General features: G+C 31.9%; 1 protein-coding gene across 1 annotated transcript; it reads right to left on the reverse strand.

The window, feature by feature from the left end:
* Positions 1-741: 741 nt before the first annotated feature.
* Positions 742-24,775, reverse strand: LOC125065438. Its single transcript, XM_047673019.1, has 6 exons — positions 24,736-24,775; positions 24,009-24,086; positions 23,410-23,591; positions 4,254-4,452; positions 1,856-1,962; positions 742-1,073 (listed from the first exon to the last, which is right to left on the reverse strand). Exons 1-6 carry the CDS (start codon positions 24,773-24,775, stop codon positions 951-953), a joined length of 729 nt encoding a protein of 242 aa, XP_047528975.1. The 3' UTR covers positions 742-950.
* Between the last annotated feature and the right edge of the window lie 1,321 nt (positions 24,776-26,096).

Raw genomic sequence — 26,096 nt, forward strand, 5'->3', positions numbered from 1 at the left:
CAATGTGCGATATAAATATACTAATCATAATTATTCAGTATATGTGTTTGTCTTATTATGGTATTAAAACATGGTATTACACTACAGCGATGTGTAAACACTAAGCATGCGCTTATTCTAAAATTAAATTATTGTTGTCCCAGTCGGATATGTGTCTTGTTAATAATAATTGTCTTATGAAATTGGACATGTTATAATCAAAGAAAATTTGAAGGTACATTAAAAAAAAGGAACGCAAAGAAGGACGAGTACTTACACACTACACTTTATCTAACTTACATTAATCACATAATTAACGAATAATGTCCAATGAATAAAGTAGCGCAAAACAAACGAGTACTCGTCACACTACACGACGCTAGCAACACAATATTTTCCAACTTTCACCACTTTTCCTCACCCGATGATCTTCCAAAACAGTCAGCTTGAGCAGAGGAAAGTTCAGAAAGGAATGGAATAAAGGAAAAAAATATAATTCGTATATTGAACTCAAAAACTTTACAAGGGATTACTCCGTCTTCTTTTTGATAACAAGTATCGCAAATCTTGTTGTTGTCACTTAAACAAATGGATATTTGATATATTCCATTATGGACAAATTAGTATGTCAATTCTGCGTTAAAGGTTAAGTAATGCAAAATAAACCACATATCCATATATTAACAAGATAAACATGATGGTACGTTTAGGTGAATTCTTAAAAGCTGTGCAAACTACGTTTGCAGAACGTAAAAATGTGCTTAGACTTTAAATATTGAAATTTAACGAGAAAAAAAAACATGACGAAATATTTCGCAATGAAGCTGACAAACATATAGCCCGCTTAATCCGAAAGTGGCAAAGGAATTTCAACCTGTATCCTCAGAGGGATTCCGAGGATAACTCAGCTAGCGACGTCTCGACCGCGAGCGGTCGGTGAAGGAGGCCCTCATTTATTTGCGCACCCCGCGCTAAGGGTCCACCTCGTGGCATACCTCCATGTAGTCAGGGTCGTGCATTATGTCCTTTATCATGTCCTTCAGCATAGTGTACCGCGGAAACATCGGATAAATCTTCGAGCTGACGTACTCCGACTGAAAAGTTAAAACACGTTCACGAAATTTATGTACATCGATTTCATTAAATTGTCCAAATTAAATCACTCAAATCAACAAATCTTAACAGGTTCGCAAGAGGTTTACGCCAAAATGGTCTCATTTAATTTTCGTAAAGATTTGATGATGAGCTTCAGAGACAGATAACGGAATTCTTAAATAAATACCAGCGATTGCGGCTTGATCATACTATTGTCAACGGTTTTATTTGTTATTCTATTTAATAGCTGAACGCGTTCAATAAATAAAGTATCATTTGACGAAGGCTCTTAAGTTATACTTAAATAAACAGTATAATTAAAGTTAATTGTGAATTTTAAATCAACATCAACGGTAAAGAAATTTCTAATTAGGTAATTACGCTAAGAATTCAAAGTGTAAGCAAATAAGTCCTTGATTTTGATGATTTTTTTTATTGAGTAACTATTCAATATTTATTTAGATTATTTAATATAATTCCTTAAAAGGTTTTATCAACTTACATTGGCTTTAATATGACTTTTAATGCTCAGATATTGTTCGTAACTATCGAAGTGGTTAAATGGTCGCAACTTTTTTTTAAGCCGACGTTAATTAATATAATTACATACAATATAATAGGTGTATGATAAAAAGTATTTAAAAACCTTAAATTATAATAATAAGTAATAAAAATTACAAATATTTAAGTGACGATTTAAACACAAACATGCAGTAAGAATTATTAATAAATAAATGAAAATTAAAATATACCTATTTACAAGTACTTTATTAAATATTACCTTAAGTTCTCTGATAAGATTCCTTAAGCCTGTGTACTTCTTAAGCAAACGATATAAATCATTTGTCATTTGCGTGTTCTCAGTTTCTATTTGAGATGTCGTCATGTCTGAAAATTATCACCAAATAAGAATTAATTGACAATAGGCATGATTAAATTATTCATTCACAATTGAGACTTTTTTTAATCACAGGTCATGGCACGGTCGTCCTGGAAAGTCCAAATGTGTAAGCTATTATGTTAGCTTTCACAAGGTTCGAACCAAGCGCATGAGTCAATGAAATGACGTTCGACCACAAAAATCATAGGAACTTAGAACGAACTTTTGCAAAGAAATTAAAAAACATTTTAAGAGACTTTATCATATATATATTTAAAATAACCTAAAAACAATAAGTGTATGTAATACCTTGTAAAATAAATTGTTATATTAGCTCTCCTAAAAAACAAATTGTGTCCCTTACGTTGTTTCATATATGTGATGATGTTTTTTTACTGTGCTAACGGTTATAATCATAAAGTCCAGATTTATGATGTTTTTCTTGCCACAATTTGCAAAAATATAGTGAAATATGTGTGGGAAAATACAGATGCACTCTTTATTTCGACGGAATGCTCGATTACTTGTTCTAATACAAGTAATAGATAAATTTATGCCGGGCATATACCCGCCTAGATTTATCTATAAGCAAGTCACTAGACCGAAGAGGTATTAGAGCTAAAGTAGACCTTGGGTTATTATTAGAGTTAAAGAAGGCTTATTGGCATTTGGTTTACAGGCTTCGTACTAATAAGTACTAACTCGAATATATTAATCAAGTAAATATTTGACCCTATTGATTTTTATAATTATATATATTAATAATGGAGAAACGAACGAAGTATACTGACATTCGTTCCCGTTTATTACAAGGTTTTTTTGAATGGTTGCAAAAATCACTACCAAATATTTAAAATTTACCTTACATGGATCGAAATTGTCATGATAATTATGATATCGCCCCCATTTTTCCAGAACCAACACGATCTGTTTCAATTCAAGTTCAGGAGAAAGGATAACGAAATAACTTTTTTTTAGCTGGACTCAGGGTTTGAATCTAGGATCTGGATTTGCGCCCTTATAAGTTAGCCACTAGTCCAAGGCAGTGAGCAAGATAGGTCTTACTGAGTACTAACATTACGTTTGAATTAAGATTTAATTTTTATTTTATTTTTATCCGGTATGCAATGACATCATAACAGAAACAGACGTGGCGCCGCAAAACCATATAATATTCAGCATAGCAACCGTGATCTCAGATTATTGGTATTTATTCAAATAATTTTAAGTCTTGAGGATCTTCAGATTAAGCACCAATTTTTTTTAAAAGGTGATTTACCTCTTACTCTTAGATTTACTCTCTCACCATCGCTAAACTCTTTCATTTTAATAAAGCATTTAACTGAACTTAAGTACTAATTAAGTTTTGTCTTTATATCATAAAATATCTTCGGAGGGTTGTCATTCGAGGGACAAAAGAACCTTGAATTGTTTCGCCGAGTTGGGAATAAAATTAGAAAGACATCTGTTGAGTAATTCAAGGAGCTATTGGGAAATTCCTACGTCAATAAACGTCTGGATGACTTGGATTATAGCCAGATAAATTTATAAATGGATTTTTAAATGATCATCATTTAATTTTCAAAAGAACAGATCACATACCTTAAGATGAAACTATACATTTTTGAGTGGTGGGAAAAAACCATTTTAGTTTATTTTGCTTATAAAAGTTTATTTCATGTATTAATTTTAATATACGTATGTTTACTAGTTGTGTAACTAAGTTTAAAATAATTCAATCAGTTTTAAGATTAAATTTGATTTCATTTGATTAAAATTGATAAAAGTTTCATTTTTTTCTCTCGTATATGTTCTGACTAGAAAAAGCAGAATAAACTATCAAACAATCGGAAATTGGAAATAGTTATGGTCGCTACTCTCAGTCTATTTTAAACCGAACCGGTAAAATGGATTTGCTGTATAAATGTGACTTCTTTCTAGTTTACCTACTAAAAGAAAAATTCGCTAAAAAGTTTTGGAGGTAAATATAAGTTTTTCGTACTTTTAGTATATTATTATTCCCATTAGTAAAAAGTAGTGGTCGCACATATGTTTGCACAAAGGTCATTACTGTAAATTTGAGAAAACATACATATGAATTAACATGTTTCGAAGGTATTTTTTACCACTATTGCAAAATTTTTAATCACTGACCTCGTCAATAGCTAATAAACAAAAAAAAAATTATCAAAATCGGTTGAAAAACTGGGAAGAAAAAGGTGAACTATTTTGTCTTTGCAGGTTTTATATGGTAAGCTACAGATATAGATAATTTACAAATGTATATAAGTAATATTACCATTCAGTCGTTCTATCCGCTCCCTTCTATCGGCTGCTTCTTCAGCAAGCTTGGAAGACGTCTTGACACCCTCCCCAGACTTCTGTGTCTTTTCCATGATAGCGCAGGCTCGCAGTACGAACGCAGGCACTGTCTCCGCCTTTTCTTGCTTCGGAATTTCAACAAGAGACCAGTACTGAGTCTCTAGACGAATGACATCCTGAAATATTTAAAATAGGGTTTATGATTGACCTGAAAAGTTTATTAAAATATTTATTGACCATGTCTTTTATATTACAGTCATGAAAAATTTAAACCAAGTTATCCCATTTCCCCAATTAAAGATGAATTTTTCAACAGCTCCTTCATGGTGGATGCTTCCGCTATAAAATAACGCTATGTACCAAACTTCAGCTTTCTAGACACAGTAGATTTGGCCGTGCGTTGAGTCAGTAAGGTCAGATCAGAAAAATAATATGAGTATAATAGATTAACCTTTAAATTTTAATATAGTTAGGTACATATACCTTTTTTTCTTTTTTTTTCTCGCTGGAAAAACGCTTTACGCGCTTCCCCCACGTGATGCTAAGTGGGGGGGGGGGGGGGGGGGGACTCCCCGGAGCCCTGGACGCCGAGTGCGCCCAGGTACGCCGGGTTTACCCACTAAAAAACCAGCGGTACCCTCTCCGTCTTTCGGCGGGCGCCACGGGATCGCTTATGCTACCGAGACGCCCTGACGGTCGGCCCGCCTGTGTGGGCCTCCAACACCTAGAGGGGGTTCTCAGGGTACTGAGACCCTCCTAGTCCCTGCGACGCCTATTGAGGCGGGGAGAGAAGGTGCGCGTAGCGATTCTTCCTCCTCCCTGGTCGTCTTCGGCGGAGCGGGTCTGCAGCGGCATCCTCTTCCCGCTCCCGCTCCGCGGCTTCCTTCTGCGACATCACGTTTTCGCAGAAGGAGCGCATCTCCGACCAGCACGTCTTGCTACCGGCCATTTCGTTGACGATGCTCGGCAGCGAGAGGTCTCCGCCCATAGTCGCCGCCAGGGTGTGCCTCTGGGGCCCCCACGCAGCACACTCACTCAGGGTGTGGTGCGCCGTGTAGGTGTACTTAACTATATTAAAATAAACAGGTTTTGATATTATTTAAACATCCTCATATTGTTTTTACTATGATGGTATTGTTTGCAAAATTTGTTCAAACAATTACTATTTCTATGCGTTTTCGATTTTAACAAATAACAATAATGAGAAATATGTTCAATTGTTACAGTTGTTTTTACAATATTAAAGAATATTATAGATTTAAAATAGCGTTAGAAGACAATTTACACACACGTTTTTATTTTTACAGTATACTTTAGTCCTTTTTCTCGAAACGGGAAATGGCGACCTCAAAGAAAGAATACTTTATGCCACATTTAATCCGTGTATTAGAGTAGTTTTAAACCGTGCAACGTATTTCACACACATTTTCAGATCCTCATGAGACCGGATTTGCTGGACTTGGCTGTCTTCATTAGTTAAATTTTACAATTGATTTATATATAAACTTTATTGTCACTTATTCCAATTCTATCCTGTATATTAAATATGTTTCACGATTTTATTAATAAATTCAATAACGTGCAATAGCTAAACGGATTTTAATATTACGTGATATTATATGTATGTGCACGTTGGCAATTATAAAAGTTTTAAAGCCATTTTCATATTAAGTTAAATGAAGCTTATTATTATATGATAAATCTTCTTTTTCACAAAAGGTTTGAATCTTATTCCACCACGCGGCTCTAATGTGGGTTGGTGTCATAACACTTGTGGCAGACATTCATCCGACACATGCCCCGTTTCCTCGCGATGTTTTCCTTAACCGCCGTGCACAGGATTATTTTTTGCAGTGCTGCATTTTTCGGTTAAGATTAACGTGTACTAACTACTGGGCCATCTCACCTTACTTAAATTCGTTATTCGTTAACTTAACAGAAATTGCAATAAATTTTGTATATTTATAAACGGATGTCACACAAATACAAATTATAAATTTTTCTATTTAATTAAAATCTAATAATTACGAACTATATTTTACGCTCTTCTTTTAATTAAGGATACGATACAATTTTCCACGCTACAAGAGAATTATGATACACCGCAGTGCGCAACCCAAGTTCACATAGGAAAGAACTGATTATATTCTTTAAACAAAATTAAAATTGGTACTCATACTATTACAACAAAATGTTCTCACAAAATTTCTATGACATCAGAAGATTTTCATTAGAACAAATACTAATATAAGATGTATGTATACTATTTTAAGTTTCAATTCATTCTATGTCGTTTTAGTTAATTTATTAAACATTGTGAAAAAAAATACTGAAAATATTTAATAACTTTTAGACGAAGCGTCAGTATTCAGCCGCAGGATACCTGTGTCTCTTGTAAATCTCAATTTGCCGCCGTAATGCGAACGACGAAGAGTCGTGTGTAATAAAATTGTTAATTGGATTGTTTTATACTTTGTATAAATTTATAGATAGGTAATTGGAATATAAAATAAATGTAATTCAATTTTATGCTAAATAGTATTTATAAATATAAAAAGTCATTCAAGTAACATGCAATCTTTGAAGGCGGTCACCGGATACAGGTACTTAGTATAGGTATGTTAGATATACATAGATACTACATCTACATGCAGTTTTGTCTGCAAGTCTGTACAATGTAACTTAGTATTTTTGAGGAATTTCTTATATAATGGTAATTTTCAGTACCTCGCCAGTGATATAGTTATTGCTGTTTAGATAATTTTTCAGAAAATGCATACCTAACAATAATAAATGACACTTCACTAACAAGATAACTTTCAAACAATTGTTAATTCGTCGGAAGGGCGACATCATATCCCAACTCGCTTGTTATTTGTTGTTTAAAGGTGAGCTTGTGGTGAAAACCGCTATCCGTTGTATAACTATTTTATTTATATTAATTTAATCCTATTTTTTCTAAAATATATAAGTTAACTTACCTGAGTATGAAAGTCTTTGAACTTGAAATACAATTCCATAACATAGTTCGAGAATGTTCAAATAACATGGAATTGTTTGAGAACAACCTAAAAGTGCAATAGTTTCAAAGTTGTAAGGTAGAAATCTTGCGAATTTTCCTTGTAACTGTAAAAGAACGGCTATTACTGGACTGAGTGCAATCAGGGCTTAAAGTGGATAAGTTTGCACTGGAACGTTTCCAGCTTCAGCCGATAAAGACAATCTTGCTTTGTAACCACAACATTAACTGTTTGAAAATTGTGGCGTTCACACTGAAGGGAAACTTGTCTTATTTAAAATAATAAATTTGCTGAATAATACGCTTTCTACATACACGTATGAATTCGGTTATACATTCTAAATGTAATGTAAAATGTAGTAAAAAATATTTTTTCTTCTTTTAAAAGTATTATTCTTCTTATTTCAATTGCAATTATTTTTCATTTATTCATATTTTAGATACAATTAACAACTAAATATAAAAAGTGAATTAAACCATCAAATCAAACCAACGTTTGATGTAAGTATTGTGAAACTTGGCTTAAGAAGTTTGCTGTTCGTCGTCTATAGCAATTATCGTTGGAATAAATGAAACGTAATGAATTTTAATTTCCTACCGCTTGCGACAGCTTCCAACTACGAACAAATAAACCGCTCCGAAAGGAATTCTATTGTACTCACGATTGAATTCTTAACCGACTCTCGTTGTAAGCATACTGATATTTACTGATTTATGGAAGCGCTTTAATGTTATCTACGTCGTGTGCATGAATATTATTTGTTTTAGAACCTGTATGCATAATTGTTGTTGTTAAATACATGTTAATCTGAATAATAAAATAAAACCTTATACGTATATAATTTAACCACCTTTAAACACGGTATCTATAGTACATATAATTTGTTAGAGTTTAATGTCTATGTAAGAATCTTATAATTCCGCAAATGTTTGTCCGACACCAATTCCCTATAATTAAGTAAACAACTATTGAAGTTATACATATACATTTTGTTATTTGTTTATGAAAAACAGATGAGTCTATGGCGTCTGATGATAGTGAGATGCCACCTTCGCACTGAAAAAAGCATGGTCCTTGTGCCTGTCATTTCTCTGACTCACTTCATGTTAATTATTCATGTTAGTCATTTCACTAAACTTTTAATGAATCTTTTAAAAAATCTGGCTTTATTATAACGAACAGAGCCAGCGTTCATATTTTGCCGTACCTAAATATGGAACAGAAATATATTTATAACGTTATCATTTAAGGATACGAGACGTACCCAAATGCTCTGCAGTTAGGGCGACCAGATATTAAACGTTTCATGAACAATATTAGTAATTTATAAGACTCGTCTAATTCTTCCTTTTTAAGTAGTATTTATTAATTATATCAAAAATATTGTTTGGTCTGTTAGTGATCGTGTAACGTGAACGATTTGATCGATTGAGGTCATACTTATATTTATAGTGTAGATTTAATGCGTTTGAAACCGCCCAGTGACTCTAGTATAATTATATAATATTAGTTATAAGTATATAAGCTTGTTATTTTATAATTTTAGGTCGCTGAGTTTTTTATAAAATTATTTCTTGCGATTTCTTCAATACTTCTGTATCAACCATTTGATATTAAGAAAGATAATATTTTTTTTTATGTATTCTTAAGTTAAAATCAATAATATTGTTAACACTAACTTTAGTATAGATATTAAGCACGCATATATAAGCAGGATGAGATCAATTAAACGAATACAAGAGGCACTTGTAATTGAGGCGAGGGTAACTCTTGTTGATGTTCGGATTATTTGCTGCATATGACTTTATTTAATTATGATGAATTTAATTTGAATGTACGTGTTATTAGCATAGAACATATTTATTTAATTTATGAAAAAAAAATCTATTTCAGTAACACAATAATGGTTTATAATTTGTACCCAGAATAAAAACTATCTTGTACACATACACCCGGACAACACCCATACTATGCCTAAACGGAACTATATAAGACTCAATGTTGTTAACGTCTCTCACGTTTAATCTGTGTAGTGTTTGTTAGACGCCAAAATTATTTTTCACGGTCGATATATTTATTTTTAGGTAAATATTTGGTTACGCGGTACTATGATTAAAAGGTATTCAATTAATTTCATTCGGATTTGTGGACGAATGGAGGGTTATTTTAGGAGCTAATTAAGTCAAGTGTAACGCCACGTATATGCTAAGTCATGCTGAGTCGAATCGAGCCTAGCCAATCCAAAGCCAAAGCCAAAGCCAAAGCCAAAGCCAAAGCCAAAGCCAAAGCCAAAGCCAAAGCCAAAGCCAAAGCCAAAGCCAAAGCCAAAGCCAAAGCCAAAGCCAAAGCCAAAGCCAAAGCCAAAGCCAAGCCAAAGCTATGTCACGACAGTTAGTGCTGGAACTGCCCGCCAAGCCCGCCTGTGACTATTAGTGACGTCACATCTGAATATACATTGAGAGGAATTGAATACTCAAATCATTCTTTTCGGAACGTCATTCGCTATTTATGCAAGAGAAACCGTTGCCGATGGCAACCGTAGTAACGGAAAAGAAAAGTGTGATGTCCCGACAGCAACGGGGCGGAAACAATATAACAGAGTTGTAAAAATATAAAAGATTAATAATAATTTACACTTAAAGATTCACTCTTTAGAGAACATAGTTATTATAATAAAATATATATCTCTAAGTTTGCAAGCTAGGCATACTACAGCTGTCGTTATAGATCACAATTCCGTTTACGGGCTAGAGGTTTCACACAAGTTTAGTTCCGGAACAAGAATAGGCTTAGATATTAAATTCTGAGACGAAACCTGTTGTAATTCACTTTAAGCAACGTATAATTAATTAATATTTCTTGTTTATATATTCTTAAGCGATTACATATTTTCCAGAAAAAGACTACTCTTAATATATATTTTTTTCGCATATGTAATTTAATGCTGTTCTGCGTATTAGTAGTATTTTCATACTAAACCTACTATTTCGATATATTTTATTTCTACAAAGCCCTATAAAACTTTCAACCGGGTTCTGATCAAATCCAAAACTATGAAGAATAGCAAAGCTGCTCAAAGGAGTCTCGGGTTCAATTTAATAAAAACTAGAACATAATTATTGGATTTTAAAAAAATCAATTCCTAGCAAGAAATCAAAAGAAGCTGTTAAATTTGAAAAAAAAAACACACCCACAACACACACAGGCATTGATTCATACATTAACCATATTAGTTTTTTTATAAACGCCCACCGCGCAATCCTCTAAAATATATTTTTATACAAATACATATATCATTCAAAAGCTTATTATTATTAGTAGATAGTTGGTAGATACAATACTTCCAAACTAAATAAAATGATGAATTCGAGTTAATATAGTTTAACGTGTGTTTAAGCCAATATCTATACGAATAAAGCAGAAGAGTTTTTTCTTTGTTTGTTTGAACGCGCTAATCATAGGAACCACTGGTCCGATTCGAAAAAATATTTCAATATTCGATAGCCCTCTAATTGAGAAACAATATACCATCGCGTTACGATAAAAAGGAATGGAGTATGATTAAAAAAAATTTTTTTGAGAGCTTTCGTTGCGTGTAATATAGCCGAGCAAAGTCGGACGAACAGATAGCAAGCAATCAAGTGGCAGCGCAGTCTGCCAGTGAGCACTTCTCGACTGTCGTGAAATTCAAAATAGACATTGCAAATCTCAATTGTCAACTTCAACATTTTAAGATTATTTACATTTTTACATGTCACAAGAGCGTTATATACCTTATATACCTCTGACGATTAATTTCACTTCAAAATTAATGCATTAATCCAAATATTATTCAGCGAGGGAATCAATATGGATTAGGTCATGACAACATCGTTTAATGAATCGATTGTTTCACTTTGGTTCCACCATTTGAGTTGTTAAAGCCGTTTAGTCATTTTCACTCATGGAAGAACTTCCAATAGCCTTCTAAGGGACTGATACGTAGAAGTCCTTCAAGACTTAATTAAACTTTTAAGGTTGATCGTTTTTTTATTCAGCTTTAGTAATTTGTGAGGAGCACTATATATGCTAGAAGTAAAGTCACTGCTTGTAAATATCCCACTGCTTGTTAATGCATCTACTCCCTTTGAGGAGAAGGTTTTGAGCTAATTCCACCACACTGCTCCAATGAGGGCTGGCTGAAATTAGATACACTGGGCCATTCCATTATATGCTAGAAATATTTTAAAAAATAATATCTTAATCATCAATCAACAACATCAAAACAAACATTTACCCAAAACGTACATATGTACATAAATACAAATATTATGCGTAAATGATTTAAATAACTAAAATTTTCCAATTTGTAGACCTTTCGACGTAAAGTTATGTGACAGTTTTGTCTTTAATTAATCGTGTACCTAAAATTTCGCGAGTTTAGCTAAGACGGGATTTGCTACATTATTGATGTAAAAAGAATCGTTAATCATCAGGATGTCGGTGAATTAGGTTTTACGACAAAAGTCAGAATATCGAAATAATACAGTTTTGTAGTTGTTGTTTATTTACAGATTAAAATAATTATAAGAAACACTATGTCCTCGGTTTATTTTACTATCAAACAAATCACAACAATTATACAATTATTTCAATGTTGTTTTAAACAATATAAAAAAAAACCATACTTTTCCACTAAACGAAGTAGCCATGTTAGCAGATGAAATGCAATTCCGCTCCTTCGGGAAATTACTTGTTTGGTTTTAGAACTTTATTTTCTATGAATAATCTAGAAGCAGAAAACTGCGTTTTCATGACACATTACCAATTAATATAAGCATGCCTACATGCTACACGATAAATAGTACGTTTTATTCGAACGTTATGTTTACCAAAATGTTAGTAAGTTACTTTCTCATCGTTACAGTAATGAAGGATTGATTCGAATAATATGTTTTAACAATTAAACACTTTGGTTTATCGGATGTTTGCACACCGTCACATCTTTACTCGATGACAGTCAAAACTATTACATAGGTACTAATACATAACGGCGCCTAAATAATAATATATTTACATAATAATAATGTATAAAAAATTGGTATGAGTGATCCTCTACTTTAGTGCTCTGCTTTCCGTGTCGTAGCTGTATCTTATTTATAAATTCATTTGTGTTTTTTTAATAGGCCTGCATGTTCATTATTGCCAGACGGCAACACTATCAACAGTTTGGAAAATCGATGACCAAAAGTTAGCATTAAAATCTACGACGAGTATTTCTTCATTGATGTGGAACGTGACTTTGTTGAGTTGTCTTCGTACGTTTCTGGATTCCTCAGCTGGTCTGGTACTCGACCAGTTTAAATATAGTTTAGATAGTTGTTAGGTAAATTGTAAATGTAGGTAGCTTATTTTCAGATTAGAATCATTATCAAGGTTTAGGTTCAACATTGAAACACTTTGTACTCTCATTGTAGGATACGTTTGATCTATAAATATATTTAGAGAAACGACTTTCCCAGGTTTACATGACACGGCGTTTGTGAGGCTGGCACTGTTCCATAGAAAAATGTCTCAAGTATTAATTGAATGGCATCTATATTTATCATGTTTTTCATCAATTATTATTGCATGGTGACTGCTTTGTTTTTTATTTTTATATTTACTGCTCAACTGTTATAAATGCATTTAAAACAGCAGCCGTTTGTTTTTACAGGTAAATGCCGTGTTTATTAATCGTTAAATTTTTTTTAAAAGAATTAATGAAATTTCGAAAATGTGGCCTAAGATATGGAAGAAAAGATGGCATAAAATACGTTTATAAATTACAAGATTTTACCTCGGTGAAGATTATGAGTAGTTTATCAATTCACAGTATTTGTCATTAACCCAATTGGAGGATTGGACCAGATTTAAATTAGGAAACCCTTAAAAAGTCTTGTTTCTTTTAAGAGCCTACATATAAATTTTCATTACTCCAACTTATAAAACTAATGATGTACTAAACAAACCCTTCCATCCCATTTTATCCCTTTGAGGATTTAATTTCCAAAAACCCCGGAAATCCATGTATCTTTATGTGAAAACTAGCTGTTACCCGCGGTGTGTTTGCTCGCGTATAATATGAATATATTTAAAAATTAACTTAAAATATGATGTTAATGTAAGTTAATGTAAATATTACGCCAATGAGAGCCGAGATGGCCCAGTTGTTAGAACGCGTGCATCTTAACCGATGAGATTGGGTTCAAACCCAGGCAGGCACCACTGAATTTTCATGTGCTTAATTTGTGATTATAATTCATCTCGTGCTAGGCGGTGAAGGAAAACATCGTGAGGAAACCTGCATGTGGCTAATATTAACGAAATTCTGCCACATGTCTATTCTACCAAAACGCATTGGAGCAGCGTGTTGGAATATGCTCCTCAAAGGGATAGGAGGCCTAAGCCCAGCAGTAGGAAATTTACAGGCTGCTAATGATGTAATGTAATGTAAGACCTTTTGTATACCACATTGGTATGTATTTCAGCCCTTAGGGTAGAATATCCAGAAACGCTTAAATACGTAGATACGATACGATCGAAAAAAATAAAATTTCTTGATTCTTCTTCTTCTTCAAAATGACGGACTTCCAGACTAACCTGTATACAAAATGTCAACCCCTATTTCTCCCCTTAGGCGTAAAATATTCAGAAACGCTTAAATACGTATTTACTTATTTTTAATCAGTATATAAAAAAAATCATGCTTCTAGTTCAAAAATGACAATACTTTTAACAACTTACAACTTTTCACCCTCCTTTGCAACCCTTTACAGGACTTTTTTCCAAATAAAAAGTAGCCTTTATCCATTCTCAGGCTCTATGACCATGACTTGTGTATCAAATTTCACTGAAATCGGTCCAGTAGATTTGGCGTGAAAGCGAGACAGACAGAGTTACTTTCGCATTTATAATATTAGTATGGATAACTGCGACTCTAACTTCCTAACATACATTCAGTAATTCTATAAAATATTTTTCCCTTAGGGTTGGAATTGTATTACTGATTGACTCGTTGGTTTGGTTGCTACTCTATAAGACAAGATTTGCTTATTAGGGTTTTACTGCTTAGGAATTCGTAGTAGAAGTTTGGAACTTGGCAATGACACACGAAAAGCACGTATGGTCTTCGAATCCGAATTCCTAAACTCCACTTAAACCTGTCCATTGTTTCGTCCAATGGGATATTGGACTGAGAGAATAGTAAGTGCACCTGTATTTGCCGTGTTCTAATGTCCTACAAAACCGAAATTGGTCAGGATTTTTCTCAATGATAGATTAAAACTATAAGAATTCGTTCTAATATCCCAAATTTTTAGGATCGGTTAGAACTGGGCGTAAATTAACTTATTCGTGAGTCATAACATCTAATATGTCATATTTTTCGATAACATACAGAAAGTAAGAAACAAGAATTATATTTCATTAAATTAAAATCTGTTTATCGCACGCTTTCAGCGCGTCAATAATAAACAACTTATATTCTTATTTTCTCGGTAAGTCGAAATCGCAAGTGACATAATATTTCAATTTCATGTTAAAGAGTTGAATAAAATAAGCCAAGTCACGTCTTCATATTCAATGGCAGAGATCGATTGAAATGGAAGACGGGACGGAGCTCGTCGTTTTATTTTTTTCGTATAAACCTTTTAGCGTTTGACTTCATAAATAAATTCCCGCCAAGAATGGAAAGAATATAAAAAAGGTGAGGGAGGCGGTTGTTCTTTTGCAGAAATGTTGTCATATTTCTCCTGCTGTCATATACTTATTACATCGTCTAAACTAGCATAACAAAACCGATGCATGTATGTATAGTGTAAAAAGAATATTTATATTTTAACTAAAATAATCATTTTCAGTCGACTTGAGTCGAAGTCGTGCACTAAAGGTCGCTCTTCGATTATGTATTTTAATCGATATTGTCATGATATCGGCCACAATACACGTATTTTGTGAAAACTTCAACTGGCTAGCTATTATAGTACTAAGCAGTCCTGATATAGACAGACGTAAAGTTGGCGGCGAAGTTTAAAACGAATAAGGAAATTAACTGTATTCAAGCTATTAAATGTTTGCTTATAGCATCGTAGATAAAAATTTACGATCTATCATAAAAATAAGTGGATTTAAGTGATGGAAAAAGATTTGCAAATATTTATTATTATTATTCAATAGTATATTCTTCACTAGTATGAAGGTAAATTTATTAAAAAGAAGGAAATAAAAATAACAACATTTTTACAAAGTAGATAGATACAGTACATATTATAGGAGTACATACTCTGACCAAGAACAAGAAAGTACACGAGTTACACAAAGTACAGGAACTTATAAGTACGATAGTGATAAAGCATTTTCCACACAGTTGATGCAATATCGTATCATATATAACAGGGAAAAGTGTATTTACTATATATATATATATATAGGCTAATAGTCAGAGACTGCTTCGAACTTGAAAATGAGACCTTGAAAATGGTGACACCGCTGCGTTTGAGGAGCTGGGTAAATATCGGCTTTGTTATGTTAATCTATCTTTCTTAAGATGTTATTAAATCGTATTGCAGTCATAAGTTATATATTGTAATAATAAAAATATAAACTTATAAGGAAACCATTAAAAATCTACGCGGACTATACTTAAAAGAAACTCAAAAAGAACAGATCAAACATCTAAGTAGAAATAAAGAAATTAAATGAAATCATTTTTTGTGTGTTTTTTATATGTAACACTAAATTCAGAATTTTATACTTACATTTATATATTTTGGTGAAAATATTATATAATTTGGAAAAATTATTCATGAACTCTGTATTTATATGATTAGTAAGTCGCTTGTTACTTGATTTATTTATCTTATACATTGTTTATTTATAATATAATATATTTATTGCTTATTCATGCATGAATTACCGCACTTGAATCTTAATCAAATATGCTAACTATAAGTAATTCGAGTTGATTCAAATTTAATACGTTTCGATAAACTTTGAATACAATAAGCTACAATGTATTATATTATTTGCTATTGACTAACTTATATGTGTATGTTACATATATATAGGTTTTAGTACTCAAACTTATATATAAGAACGATGATCGTATTGATTATGATAATTAAATAAATAAATTGTATTATCCTTTAAGTCAATTTAATATTTACTGTTAATTAATTGAAAATATATACAAATTACACGTAATATCTAAAAGGTCGTGTAGTTTATTATAGAAATAAAAGCGAAACAGAGCGAGGATGATACTGAATTTACATAAACCTTAGTTTAAATACAGATTGTCTTACAGATCCTAGAGATTTCCCTAACCTCTCGTGAGCAATAGAGTCAAAAGCTTTATAGTAATTAACAAATCAGCTGTTCAATAGCCGTTCAAGTTCATGTTTTAATTTGAATTATCCAGAAAGTTAACTGTCTGCTCTTCTCAAATACTTGTTTATATTTAAATTATAATAGTACGTAGTGTAACATAGGGTACTTATTTATAATGTTACAGTGCGTCTGAGTGTGACTTTTTAAGAAAACCTTTTAAATGTTAGAAGAATTCATTTCGTATCTTACTCGTGAAATGTTGACAACCGATTTACGACGCTACGCCATTATGATACTTGCATCCTATAAATGTCATGTCATATTAGCTATAATAATTCAGTTGTATTGTTTTAATAATTATAAAAATGTTTTTTTTTTTTTTTAATTCATATCACTCTTTTTACAAGATAAATAAATATGGTCCTGCGTTTCAGTACAAAAACATATACGTCTTAATACACATTACAGTTAAAAATAATAAAAATAAAAGTTTAATAAAAAGGATAATATTGAAGATATAAAATTATATGTAGAAATAGGTAAATCTATTCGTATAATAAAATCTCTGTTAGATGAATATCGACATACTGGCCTAATATTCATTTATAGAGCGTTCTTTGAGATTTTATTTGCACATTTTTCACGCTTTTATTACTTCAATTTAAAATAAAACTTAACATGGTTAGCTTTTATTGGATCCATATATATTTTAATTTAATTGCAATGAAAAATTGGAGTTAGTTATGACGCCAGTCAAAATATCTGGCGGACTAACACTGGTTGCTTGGCAACAGGGGAGGCTTTATTATACATGTTTTGGTGACATTAGCCGACTTATGTGTAAATATTTGTCTATAAATTCAAGGTATAATGTCATAGTGGCATTCACAGTTGAAACGATTAGACCTTGAAGTACTCGTAATAGTGCTATAGTTCACCTAAAGCTAATATTAACACTGCAATATCACCGCCAATAAACTGCCATGTCTCTTGGGCCTGTAATTACACTGACTTGCTGACTGATTTTTGGATTTATTTAAAACTAATTTAATAATATATTTATAATGAAAACGTTTTATAGGGATGTGAAAATCAATTTTCGTGATTGGCGTCTGTTGAAATATACAAATAAAAGTAAGTAAGAAATAAATAATATGAACCATATAGTACGGGTAAATGAAAAATAACGTAATATATTTAGACTATGTTCAATAGCTATAATTAATAATAATACTTGTTGACTTCCAGGTAGGATATATATTACATACATATATCATACTATTAAACTAACATGAATACAGAATTGATTTATAATTAATAATTACATTTCTAATTAAAAAAAAAATATTGTGCTTACATCCCGTCGTGGCACAACAAAATATTCAGTTAATGTTAGATATAAAAGATATCTCAGTATTTTTAGAAGTCACGTTTAAAGCTCCAATGTTCTTATTTATAATGCCTTGCAGGTAAGCTCAACTCAGCAGCATACGCGGTTAGGAATGTTACATGACTAACTAAAAATTGTACTGCTCGTTTAGAACATTTTATAATGATATAAAATAAATATATATTATTTTCATAATATGTTAAGACATTTTATGAGTGGTATATTAGCCATCCCTCCCAGCTTCACATGGATACAATAAGGGTAAATTTAAATATTTTACATTGAAGAACAATCATAAGAAGAAAAATTCTATTTTTTTTCCGGCAAGGAAACTAGATATTTCCTTTGTTTGGCCTTCATACATACATACATATAAACCTTCCTCTTGAATCAATCTGTTAATTGATGAAAACTGCATTAAAAAAATTTGCGTAGCTTTAAATATCTAAACGTACAGACTATGAAGAGATTATTTTGTAATGCTTTCGACATAAAACGGTATACACTCTTCAAAAACGAGTTTTTCGAATTATTTGTGAGCCTAAAGCTAGAGACTACTTACTGTAGGGATGTTTTTTTGTATGACACAATATCATATATAAAACAGTAACTACATTCTAAAAAACGAGAATTAACATTAAACTTCTAAAGAGAAGTAAAGATAATACCAAGCTTTAGACTTCAAGGTGTTCATCCTTCCTGAGTACGAGTACTCGATTCTTTAATAAAATTCTGCTGACCATTTGAACGAAATTAAATTAAGTTAAAACTATATTTAAATCCGATGTTATTTTTTAATAAATAAAGCTTATTAGCAGATCATGATAATACATAAATATAATGTATATGATTGTTGCATGTACGATTTTTTGATTGATTATTAAAGAGTAAGTGCTGAGTTTCTTGCCCTTTCATCTCGGTATAATCGGCTATAATTTTATTAAGGAAATTCCGAAACGGTACCACCGTGTTTAATGTTTATAATATGGTATTTTAGCACATTTTATACAAAATCAACCTTGTAAAATGACTCAAAAGAGCCAACTTGATAAAGAATAGTAAGATTCTTGTTTCGTTTTATTAAAGACTTAGTACCTATATAGCAAAAAAAAACACATATGTATGTATGTTTATGTCACGAAATCCTTAGTAGCCCGGAGTTTATTAGTAAGCACTGTTTACAGTACGCTCAATGGTCTTGTTCCTGAACTTTTTCTTATCGTGTCGAATGATGAGAATTAGTGAATAGTTAAGTATAGTTACGCTTACCTGTGTGTGCATATCCATATGTGCAATGTAATTGCGTAGTTGGCTAGTATCTAGTTAAAACGTCTGTGGCTAAACTCTATCAAATCCTAAATCTCATGTAGGTACATGACTAGGTCAATTCAACACATAACTTTTGTATAGCAGTCATTATTATATCGATAATGGAGCAGGTATGAATTAAAACAATTAATTTTATTTCGGTCTCATTCAAGCTATCCTATTGTGTATATGCCACGGCTCGCATTCATGTTTAAAAAAGGTTAATCAATTATTTTGAGGTTGAGGTCGATCATTTGAAGCTCATAGCATCATGAGTGGAAAAAAAATACTATACAGATAATTCATACTTACTTTATTATCGGTTCCATGAGGTGCAAATAATTGCCTGCTTATTATATTTAAATTAGAATCATAAATCAGAAATCATCAATTTAAATGCTTTTTAAACGACTATTGCGGAAATAAAGGATAAAAAAAAGAAAAATACTATTGTAACTGTAAATGTTATTAAACGATTGCTGAGCATCCAAAGACGATTTAGCCGTCTTTAAAAAGAAAGTTGAATATTTTTTTAAATGGATAAAAATATTTTGGTTTATGTAACGCAAGATCTTTTGAATAGGATTTGCTTAAGAGGATACATTTCAATTAGAGGAACCATTTTTTTAATTTCAATTTGATCTTAAAATTAACAGTGCAAAGCTTATGATATTCATTTCGTATTTCTTTACGTGTCGAGTACCAAATAAAGTAATCGAAGATTAATCGGTGTTTGATTAATTTGATCTTTATACAAAATATATTACATTCATTTACAAAACTTGAAAATTGATTGACTTGTTATTTTCCTAACTGCGAGGATGAATGTATTTGGAAACTGATCAACATTATCAGCATTTCTGACACGCCTGACGAAATTCAAGAAGAGTTATTTGAAATTCAACACGTTAATAACTGCATACATTCGTGATGGGAATTAAACTGGAACAGTTTTTCCCTCCTTTACATTTAGAATTACCACCACGACCGTCTGATCAAAATTTAGTATTCCATCACTAAGAGGCTAAAATGTGTCCCCAGGCACGAAGAATATCGCAAGCTATGGTGCGTATTTTTTTGCAAGTATCCAATTTTACAGTTTATTTTTTCCACCTATGGACTCCACTTTTGGACTCTATTCTATGGGTTTATTGGTCCATTTTAAGTAAATAAATATACAATGCATTTTACAAATAACCTTAACTTCTATTTTGCGCCTTAAAATTGAAATCATGATCACTAGTCTCGTCTTTTTTAATTAAAACAACAATAAGAAACTCTTCGTGAATGTTAAAGAGGTTTCAGAATTAACAACTTTGAATATCTCATTTTTTTTTTATATTAATTACATAAGCAATAAATTATTATATGAAATAAAAAACGTATATCCGTGACTAAAATTAAATAAAAAAATAAATTAATAAAATAATTAAGATCATTAAAGTAGCAAAAGGTTACCTCGTAATTTATGGCTTGGAAACTAAAACAGGTCATGTTTTTTTAAAATATCCTAAATGTTTTAAAGAAGCCAAGCCGATTTCTGTGGGAATAAAACTCTAGAGGTTTTTTAAATGTCCTGTTACCGTAAATTAATCATACGCATTAATAATTAAACGAGATTAGAATACCTGTATTTTTGGTTTCACCATTGCAAAATACGCAAATGCACGACCCAGTTGTTTATTCACGATTTTCACATTACCCGGCCTTGTTGTTTTGCGTTTCTGTTAATGAATGGTATAATTTACGGGAGTTTCCATTATTGGATACTGGTGGTTCCTTTTAGTAATTGGTGTTAATTCCTCCTCTGAGTTACGTATTTTAATTGTGACTCATTTTTGTAATAGATTTTCTTAATTGTTTGTGTAATTATTTACCTAAGTGAGCGAAGATTTGACAGATATTTAGATACTTATATTGATTAAAATAAGTGAGAGGATATTTTATCGAAGTATTACTATCAGAGATGTATAGTAGCACAAAGTCATAAAATACTAACGAAAATCCGAATAATAACGATAAAAAACTAAATAAAACACAAAATTAGGAATTGTTGTTACAAAAGTGTACTTATATGTATATTCGTTATATTAAGAAAAAAAAACAAATTGACATACCTCAAGGTAGAAACTACACGAGGGGAGCAAATGACTATACAGATATAATTATACACAAAATTGCAAGGTGAGAAAAATCCTTTTATATTATAAAAGGATAAGGTCGCTTTTCTTGCATCAATAGGAAGTGGGTACCAGAGCATTTTAGCCTCAGCGTGAAAGGACTTAGAAAGCAAATCAGTTCGATAAAGTGGAACATGAAATAACAGTAGTGGCCGTTAAGGGTCTCACGCCAGAAGCTAAATTTACATTTAAGGTATCCCTGGCTCTTGGATCATATAACATAGAATATAGAAATAGTGATCTTAAGATCGTAAGGTTTCTACGTTGTCGGATTAGGAAGGACTAACAGATTTTCGGGGATCGACTTTTTTGTCGTCACAAATCTTCAAAGAATTCATCCGGTTACATCATATCATAGGATTTGTCGTCTTATACGACAAATATTTCATCAAAAAACTCTTCTCTTTTTCTTGTGTTGTAGTGGAAAACGTTTATTTTTTTTATCTTACAAATAAGGTGACATAAATTTCAAGGATACAAAGGAGACTTTAATTTTGATTTTGTGAAAATGAAAATATCGTCCGTAATTTGGCTTCAGGAAAGAAGAGAAAACCTAATATTATTTTCTATTGAAATATATAAAGTGAAGAGATTAACACTTGGTTAATCAAATTTTTAATCTTGGGCGGGCTTTGCCGCTCTTACTACGATTTACCGTTAGCACGCCCCCCCCCCCCCATTACAACCGCAAGTTGCATTTGTTTGCGTTTGCGCAACTTCTCCTGCACGTCGAGCTTGAATTTATTTAGACACATTTCGCTATCAAAGGAAGACCACGTTAACGTCGCTGCAACATTCAAGCGCGTATTTTACATACTCTTGTACGTCTTCCTCCGCTTACTATCTTTACTTTTCTTCTTTATGTTTAACTTCCAACACTCATCGTTATTAGCTCAAGCTCATAACCTCAAATTTTAAGGACTGGTGTGCACCTGCCTACGATCTTTAATAAATAATAATTTTAGAGAGCTGTGTTTCTGTTAGATATTCATTAAAAGCAACCGAATCGTTACAAAACCTACATATATCGTGGTAAGATTTTTTTAATCTGCTATTTTTTTCTGAAAAACTTAAGTTTTTGTTGGTGGTAGGGCTTTGTGCAAGCCAGTCTGGGTAGGTACCACCCACTCATCAGATATTCTACCGCCAGTACTCTGTATTGTTGTGATCCGGTTAGAAGGGTGAATGAGCCAGTGTAATCACAGGCATTAGGGACATATCATCTTAGTTCCCAAGGTTGGTGGCGCATAGGTGATGTAAGGAATGGTTAATATTTCTTATAGCGCCTTTGTCTATGGGCCATCTTTCCATCAGGTGTCCCATATACACGTCCACGAATCAAAGCCATAAAAAAAATCTATGCTACTACAATTACTAGCAATTTTAGCTTTTATTGTATGTAATTGTCATCCTCCAAATAAATAGTTCTTATTCTTTAGAGATAAGGAATATAACGTAATAATACATACTATAGCTTTTGCTTAAATTTACTATTTCTACATTATTTTAGTCTATTACTATTGTCCTTGCCGCGTATCAATAAAACATAAAAACTACGCAAATACATAAAATCAGGTAATTTTATATATCAACATATTAATTTAATGACATTAGTATCGTCTTCCACATAAAATTTATATTTCAGGGAAATCCTGTAATAGTAATAACTTTGTCAAGGCCTGTAATTAAATAACCGATAATATTATATTATCTTTACCTTTTACATATAACTAAGATACAAATACACGATTTTTATTCCGACTAAATACTTAACATCTGGTAAATCGTAGAACAGCCTTCAAAAATCGTTTACATCTTAAATAGAACACTGAAAAACACGTTCGTTAAAATATAAACTGATTATTTTAAAGATAAATTTAAACCAACCTTGATCATTGCCTTGAGTAGAGCGTACCGCGTAAATACGTTCCTTTCAGCCTTGGACTCATTGTATCGCGTCATAAGCGTTATAAGAGCTTTCTTCGCAGTGTCGTAGTTTTCATCGAGACGGACGCGGACAACACGGAGTCTTTCATTAGTCTCGATTACCTCTTCCTTAGTCTGCCCGCCTATTTATGTACAAATAAAGTATATTAATGTTTATGAAATTATTTTTATAAAAAAAGTTATATATAAAAGTATGTGGTTTTGTTATTCAACGCTTAAAATAATGTCTTAAATACTTGAAGACTATGCTCGTTTTTTATTTTATTTATATTTCATTCAGCTAATTTTATTTCGTAATAAATTCAGTAATCGAAGCTTTACTTTAATCACTTTGTTTTTTAAACGAATAATATAAATATTTTAAAATAGTTTTCACATACCGACAGAAAATCAAAACATACACTAGGTAACTGATAAATATTTCTATAGTTCTTCCGTTTTCACTCGATTAATTTTGTTATATAAGGGAGAAATATAACATTTGTTATCATTTATATGAAATCAGTGGCAAGTATAAAGAAGAATAGTTTTTGACTTACTGGAAGTGCCCTCGTCTTTGACGTCTTGAACGATCCGGCGTACGCTTTGTGTAAATTTACCGACTAAATTGGTACTGGCTGTAACAAAAAAAAAAAACTTGTATTAAGCAGTAACAGTTCCCAATTGTGTGTGTTATAAATAAATATTGGACAACATCACATACATTACTCTGATCCCAATGTAAGTAGCTAAAGCACTTGTGTTATGGAAATCAGAAGTAACGACGGTACCACAAACACCCAGACCCAAGACAACATAGAAAACTAATGAACTTTTTCTACATCGACTCGGCCGGGAATCGAACCCGGGACCTCGGAGTGGCGTACCCATGAAAACCGGTGTACACACTACTCGACCACGGAGGTCGTCATATGTTTATGTCACTTTATTTGCGTTGCTTAACATTTTAAGTAAGTTTGTGTCCTGTTAGGGCTTAAGGATATTGTCTCATACATAGTTAAAACAAAGTTTGTCGGGCATCTTGTAAGTTTGTAACACGGATGTGCACTCAGACGCTCGGCTAAGCCGGACATCTGAGAACGATTGCACGTTGAATGAAGAGACTTAGAGCTCATTCATCGTGCAATTTGGTTAACATTGTTCTGTTATATTGAATATCTGAATAGAATATTATTATATTCTAAAATTAATTTTAATGTTAAAAAAACTAAAAAACGTTTTTAGCACGCACTAAAAATTACAAAAGCAAACCCTTTCATTTAATACCCATATCATGGGGGTGCATTTCAAATAGCCAATCCGCCATCTTGGATGTCCGCTATGTTGGATTTAAGTCACGTGTCTATTTTTTCGTATTCCTGACCGCAAACCCTTTCTTTTGATATCCATATCATGGGGGTAGATTTCACACAGCCTTTCACCATCTTTGGGAGGCCGCCATATTGCATTTGTAATGAAGTTTCTTAACTAGTCATGTATTGTCATCAGAACTCAGAGCGTGTGCAAAATTTAATCCTAATCGAAGACCGGGAAATGGGTCAAATTAGAATTCTAAGATTTTCTTACATCCACAGTTACAAGTGAACCTAATATACGCGTGTTAAAAAAGGAACGATATAATAAATAGTTTGGTAACATTTTTACATATTTTTAATGTATAAAGTTTGATAAGATGTCCTTCCAATAAATTAGGCTTAACTCTGAGCATGAAAATATTATACCGGCTATGTCCAGTTTGTAATAAAAAAGCACTGAGGAAGTTTTATTAAGACTACATGCGCTTAGTCTCGCCTTCAATTAATTTTTAAAACTGCAACTTTCATAAGATCGAAAATTTTATGAAACTTCGGTAATTACATATTTTTAATGGGTGTACAATTTATATTTAACAGTGTTGGTCGCATTTTAAGAATATATACAATATGAAAACTATGTAAACATCAGATAGTTTACATAAGTAACTTTAAATATGATTTAAAAAAAAAAGACTAGTTTTATTATTCTATCTATTAAGTTACAAATTTTGGTGATTGGACAACGTTGGATATTGTAAAACTAAAAATATAGAAACCCAATTATTTTGATCACTCCAACCATAACATATAATTTTTTCTATTGATTAACTATTTTTGTCTCTGTATTGATTCGTGTATTTATTCTATTTCGCTTTGTGAAATCTAAAATTCGATAAAGTGGAAAAAAGAATACTTGATTAATTTGGCGTTTCTGATAGGTTATCTACATAAATCTCATTGACACAATGAGTATATCTAAAATATTTTGATATAATATATCAAACCTCATTTGAAGTTTTTATAATTCGACGATTTTTTCGCGATATTTATTACTTCTATATAAAATAAACTCCAAGTAAAACATAAAATACAATAATTGAAAATAACAAATTTATTTTGCGAGTGACAATAAGAGGGCGAGTTCATGTCGATAAATCGGATCGGCACCAATGTTTTAACGTCCAAAACGCAATTATAGATTTTATGTTGAGTTATTAATGCTCCAAATGGTGTCATTTAATTTGAGTATGTCGTTACTGATTTACTGTTGCCTCGAGGACAAAACAACAACATGCTATTTATAGTCACATCACAGGTAAAGGCAAAATCTAA

This window comes from Vanessa atalanta, chromosome 7 (genome assembly GCF_905147765.1).
Source record: "Vanessa atalanta chromosome 7, ilVanAtal1.2, whole genome shotgun sequence".
Classification (NCBI taxonomy): domain Eukaryota; kingdom Metazoa; phylum Arthropoda; class Insecta; order Lepidoptera; family Nymphalidae; genus Vanessa; species Vanessa atalanta.

What these genes read in the sequence shown, in the direction of transcription:
- LOC125065438 (XM_047673019.1), bottom strand. Translation starts at nt 24,775, where the DNA reads ATGGCGGATTGGCTATTTGAAATGCACCCCCATGATATGG. An exon ending in GCGGATAGAACGACTGAATG is followed by an intron (nt 1,963 to 4,253) that starts GTAATATTACTT and finishes GATAATTTTCAG; the next exon opens with ACATGACGACATCTCAAATA. An exon ending in ATCTTATCAGAGAACTTAAG is followed by an intron (nt 1,074 to 1,855) that starts GTAATATTTAAT and finishes TTAACTTTTCAG; the next exon opens with TCGGAGTACGTCAGCTCGAA.